The 5,530-nt window shown below is 42.2% G+C and overlaps 1 protein-coding gene across 1 annotated transcript in view; it reads right to left on the reverse strand.

Moving 5' to 3' along the window:
* The window catches only part of FRMD7 (FERM domain containing 7), a 26,852-nt gene extending 22,072 nt beyond the window's left edge, over positions 1-4,780 (reverse strand). The window contains exons 1-5 of the mRNA XM_058441356.1: positions 4,679-4,780; positions 4,197-4,301; positions 3,058-3,100; positions 1,079-1,112; positions 748-773 (exon numbers count right to left, since the gene is read on the reverse strand). Coding sequence (XP_058297339.1) covers positions 748-773; positions 1,079-1,112; positions 3,058-3,100; positions 4,197-4,301; positions 4,679-4,780 — 310 coding nt within the window. The remainder of the gene's footprint in view (positions 1-747; positions 774-1,078; positions 1,113-3,057; positions 3,101-4,196; positions 4,302-4,678) is intronic.
* Positions 4,781-5,530: the final 750 nt, after the last annotated feature.

Consider the following 5,530-nt stretch of genomic DNA (forward strand, 5'->3'; position numbering starts at 1 on the left):
AGAGGGAAAGAGAGGCTTGTAAAAAGCGACTTTTGCAAAGGCCACTCAGAAAAGTCTTTAGAAAAGGGGCAAAGATTGAACTGGCCATGAACTCTTTTGGGGGGAAGACATCAGGGAGAATAACTGGCAGCCTCCTGTGATCTTGGACAAGTCATTTTAGCTCCCATGACCTAGCTCTTCCTCTGTAAACTAAGAGGGCTCAATTAGATTATCTCTCAGACCTCTTTCATGTATAAGAGTCTAAATCTAAACCAGGTGTGGTGGCTCATGCCTGTAATCTCAGCACTTTGGGGGCCAAGGTGGGGAAATCATTTGAGCTCAAGAGCTCAAGACCAGTCTGGGCAACATAGCAAAGCCCCATCTCTAAAAAACAAACAAAAAAACCCTTAAAAATTAGCCGAGTGCGGCGGCAAGTTCCTGTAGTCCTGGTGGGAAGCAGGGCACAAGGACTGAGGTGGGAGGGTTGCTTGAGCCAGGGAGGTTGCCACTGCACTTCAGCCTATCCAACCTAAGGCAGAGCGAGACTCTGTCTCAGAAAAAAAAAAAAAGTGTAAGTCTAGGAAGTAGAGTAAGGTTTTGAGGAATATTTTGTTGACAACATATTTTTGCAGAAATAGGTTTACTTTGTAATTCTGAAGGACATTTTTTCATAAGTATTTATCATCATTACAGAATATTTTGTCTTCTGTGAGATACATTCACAACCCCCACATTTTCAATTTCCATGGAAATCCGCTGGTATTATACCTGTGCTGTTAAGCTGCCCTCTCTGACTGAAACACAGATGTCATGAAGGAGAGCACACTCATTGTTGTAGTAGTTAATGGCATAACTCCCAAGTGGATACCCAGGCTTGAACTTCTAGAACACCCCTCTTTCTTCCTGTAGTCTCCACCCTTTGGAAGATGAACACCTAGGGAACGAGCTAGGCCCACCCTCTCTCCAGATCCTCACCATCTCCCAGACAGTGACTTAAAGCCAAGTTTTGTGAGAATGGCCAGAAGCACTTGCCCCCAATAAATGGAGAATAATGATTCTTAAGTAACATCATGCAGAGACACACAAGTAATCACTATACCTTGTAAGTTCTTCCCGCAGATGTCCAGGGTCCACTGGGAAAAATTTCACGATAAATTTGAAAACAATCTCCTTAGGATCTTAAAACACAATATTTCCGTAAGTTTTTTTTAAATGTCCATCACAACAGTTATAGATCCACACACACACACACACACACCCCTCTCCTCTTCCCTCCCCTCCCCATGACTCCCTCCTACAGACTTCTGTGTTTCCATTTATCACATGTATAAAGCGTCACAATTTCTGGTTTGTGACTCTATGTGTATAGCGATTGGGAAAGTTCTCCCACTCCTCTTTCTACCGTCTCTCCCTTCAAGTTTATTTGTATAAATGTGCCCCTTTGGGGCCTACTGTGTCCTCTCCTAAGTATCCCATTCAGAAAAATACAGCACTTGCTAGTTGAGATTCTGCATTCCTGACTGAGAGAAGGGCTCAACTTCAGCTGAGGCAGGTGTACATTACCGGGCCTAAGTATCTCATAAAGAGAATTCGAAGCACGATGGACTGATGCCTCCATCTATCTTATACATTAAGAAAACACATATACTTATCTTCACACCTGCTTGCATTTGAAAATTAACTTTTACACAAAACATAAATGCACACATGCAGCATTAACACCATTGATTCAGTAAATATTTGTTGGTGCCCATTATCTGCAAAGAAGGTATTGGGAGTAAAAAGACAACTAAAAGCTCACTGTCTAGTAGAAGAGACAGACATCTAGACGGTTATAACACCCTAAAATGCTATAAGCACTGTGTACTGGGGAAGCACAGAAGGGAGGAAAGAGTTTGGAGGAGGTCAAGGATGTTCTACTAGAGGACTTGAGACCTGAGTAGAGTGGCCAGATTTAGTGAATAAGAAGCACCGGATTCCCAGTTCAATTTGAATTTCAGATAAACAACAATTGCATGAGACGTGCTTATATAAGAAAATTATTCTTTGTTTATCTAAAATTACAATTTAATAGGGCATTCTGTATTTTATCTGCTAAGCCTCCATCTGAGATTAGTTTTGTCAAAGTCAGCAGAGGTAGGAATACGAGGTAGCTAGTAGCAAGGACAAGGCTAGGAAGGTAGCCAGAGTTCAATGCTTTGTGTACCATCCTAAGGAACTGGGACTTTATTCCTCGAAGGGTAGGTAGTAGGGAGCCATGGAAGCATTTTAAGAAGAAGAGTGATGTGATCAGGTTGGTATTTTCAATAGATTTCGTTGGGAGTAATGTAGATGATGGATGAGGGGAATCGATTTGGAAGCTGTTGGAATAACGTGACGGTGATCCTTATGCAGTGGGAACAGACAGAACTTTGGCAAGCACTAACATGTAAAGAGCAGGTAGAGGAAGAGGAACGAGTAAAAGAGACATTAAAACAGTGCAAAGTCCTGATAGAAATCCGCCTGCCTCAGAAACATCTGTGGAATTTTGTAAACATGCAGGTTATTGGCAACCCAGGAATAAGGCCCAGGAATCGGCATTTAACAAGAAACTCAGGCGATCCTAATGCACACTGAAATTTGAGAACCATCACACTAGATTGTAAAATATAGGGAGAAAATATTTCATACATATTAGGCACTTAAATATGAACTAAAGCAAATGAATAATGCTTGTGACAGGATATAACTAAAGAATCTTCAGGCAGACAGTGAACGGCATTGCAGATTGACATCAAGGATGCTCGAAGATTTGCAGTGCCAGAAAATGAGATATATTCCTCAAACCAGTCCAGAGTACTGTAATTACCAGAGTTCTTCACATTTACTCAAAGATCCAGTAGCATGATTTCTTTCATCTCAGGCAAAATTAAAACAATTTTCTAAATTGCTGAATTTACTGGATGTGTGAAGGGTTGAAATAATATCTCAAAGCCCTTTTCTCCCCTTATATTAAAATGAGAAATTGTGTGAGGTTGCTGAAACCTTTTTCAAGCTCTAACTGTGAACCCTATTCCTTAAATGATTTTCCATACTTACTTTTTACCTGCTTTGTTATGGGCTTCAAAAGTTCCAACCAAACCTGTAATAACATTAAGGAAAAAATTGGTACAGCATGGCATTGAGCAGAGCTTTTTTTTCTTTTCGGTGATAGATAAAGATTAACATGAAATAAACGAGTACCAGGACTATTTAGACTTCTAAAGGTAGAAACAAACAGCAATGTCAAATAGGTGGCATACCACGTCTAATCTGCCCCTTTATATTTTCCCGATGACAGTGAACATTGTTGATCTATAAACTCTTTCTTGTTGACATTTGAATCACTGCTCCACTGCCTTAGTAGGATGACAGAGTTGTCACATACATGGCTCATTAGTTGCTACAAAGACTAATGAAGGCATTTGGCTCCACATTTGAACCCTCCAGTCCCCAAATGCCAGTCTAATAGACATAATGAGCCTTTCTGGGAAGATGCCAGATCACAGATATGCCAAGGCAGGACACAACAGAAGAATATCTGAATGTTAGGGTCTGAGAAAGGAGAAATGAGATTCCTCTGAATATTCACCGGTGAGGTTAAAAGTCTTAATTCTGCAGGTTGAGGTCCAGGCTCTGGAAAGGCGAAATTGATAAAGCTGCTCACAGAGTGACAAAACAGGAACGTGGGGTAAAAGAGTTTGTGTTTGGCAAATTGAGGTGACTTGTTGTTGTTTTGAAACAGAGTCTCACTCTGTTGCTCAGGCTGGGATGCGGTGGTGCGATGTTGGCTCACAGCAACTTCTGCCTCCCAGGTTCAAGCAATTCTCCTGCCTCAGCCTCCCAAGTAGCTGGGATTACAGGCACACACCACCACACCCAGCTAATTTTTGTATTTTTAGTAGAGGTGGAGTTTCACTATGTTGGCCAGGCTGGTTCTGAACTCCTGACCTCAGGTGATCTACCTGCCTTGGCTTCCCAAAGTGTTGGGATTACAGGCATGAGCCACCACACCTGGCCAAGGTGACGTTAATAAACAAAGAGGGAGGAGGAAAACTAGTTATTAAATCTAATCATGTTGCAAGGGTCCACATAGTTTTTCATTTTTCAATCAGGGAATTGCACCCTACATACCTAGCTGCAAACTGCATTTAGAAGCAATGCTAGACACAGAGAACCCTATAATGAAACCAACTTACATTATTTCCAGAATGGCTGCAGAACTCTAATCCAAAATATTCCTTTTCAGCAAGATTTAGATGGCTGCAACTCAGGTTAAACAATGCCTTCCCAGATGACTTTTGCTAAACAAAACAAAAACATGATAGCACAATTTGCATTCCTAACCCGATACTGTTACTGCAGCACAGAATAAAGGGTAGAAGCCACAAGACTCTCTGCGAGCCCTGTTTGCTTTAAGCACTGTTTAGAGGACATGCATCCTTCTCAAAGATGTTGACCTTTACAGATAGATCCACTTATCTGTCTGTATGTTGTTTTAGCGACATCACTAAAAAAGCCTCATGACAAACCACCTTGGAAAAAGAGAGCCTTGCACTTAACTATGGCTACATCTGCAAATTTACCCTTTCAATTGAATTCTTTAATCAGTTCATCCCATGGGCAATTTGAATGATTTCTTCCAAATTGACAGATAGTTTAGTCAAGATGTAAATCCGACCCTATTACTCCCCTGCTTGAAATCCTTCAGTGGCTCCCCCTCAGGATAAAGCCTGTACTCCTCAGCACAGGATACCCAGTTCTCTCTCCCTCCTGTGGCCATGCCTGCCCCTCCAGCCTCTTGCCCACCTCCTCCTGACACTTTCCTCTCTAATAACTGCAGCCTGCTCTTAGTTCCTCATACCTGTCCAGTCACTGCGTGCCTACATGCCTCTGCTCATGTCATCCTTCTCCACCTATTGCTCTTTCCACATTTCTTTGGTTTGGCTTACTCCTACTCAGCTCAGATGTCATCTCCCCAGGGAAGCCTTCTTCAAACCCTATCAGCTGCAGGCTGAGCCAAGGGCAAGCTCCCCTATGCCTCCAAACACCCTCACTTACCTCAAGCATAGCACTTCTTGCCCTGGATGTCTATCTTCCCCATTAGACTGAATTCCTCCATAGCAGGGACTTTGCTTTATTTTTCTTGTTACTCACCAGTTCTAATTCAGAGCCTGGCACATAGTACTGGGCTCCTGAATGTTTGTTGATCCAACATGAAATTGACCATATGATTATATGAGCCCCTTGAGTAGATTTCATTTTGTAGCTTTGCCCACCAAATCTGCATACAGCATACTCTGTTCACATAAGGCCACAGATTTTTTTTTCTTCATAAAGCCCACACACACTGTGAGCACAAAACAGTCCCTTTCTTATGCTTCTCTGAGAACAGGAGCTTTGAAGAGCTCTCTGTGAAAAATTTCTTTGAGCTGAGTATGGCTGGGGCTGATTTTCAGCCTCCACTATTGCTGAACCCAGGGGTTGCTGTTGCAGGGCGGACCGTGGTGGGAAAATTGAGCCCTGGCTGATA

This window comes from Hylobates moloch, unplaced genomic scaffold (assembly GCF_009828535.3).
Source record: "Hylobates moloch isolate HMO894 unplaced genomic scaffold, HMol_V3 SCAFFOLD_7, whole genome shotgun sequence".
Taxonomy (NCBI): Eukaryota; Metazoa; Chordata; class Mammalia; order Primates; family Hylobatidae; genus Hylobates; species Hylobates moloch.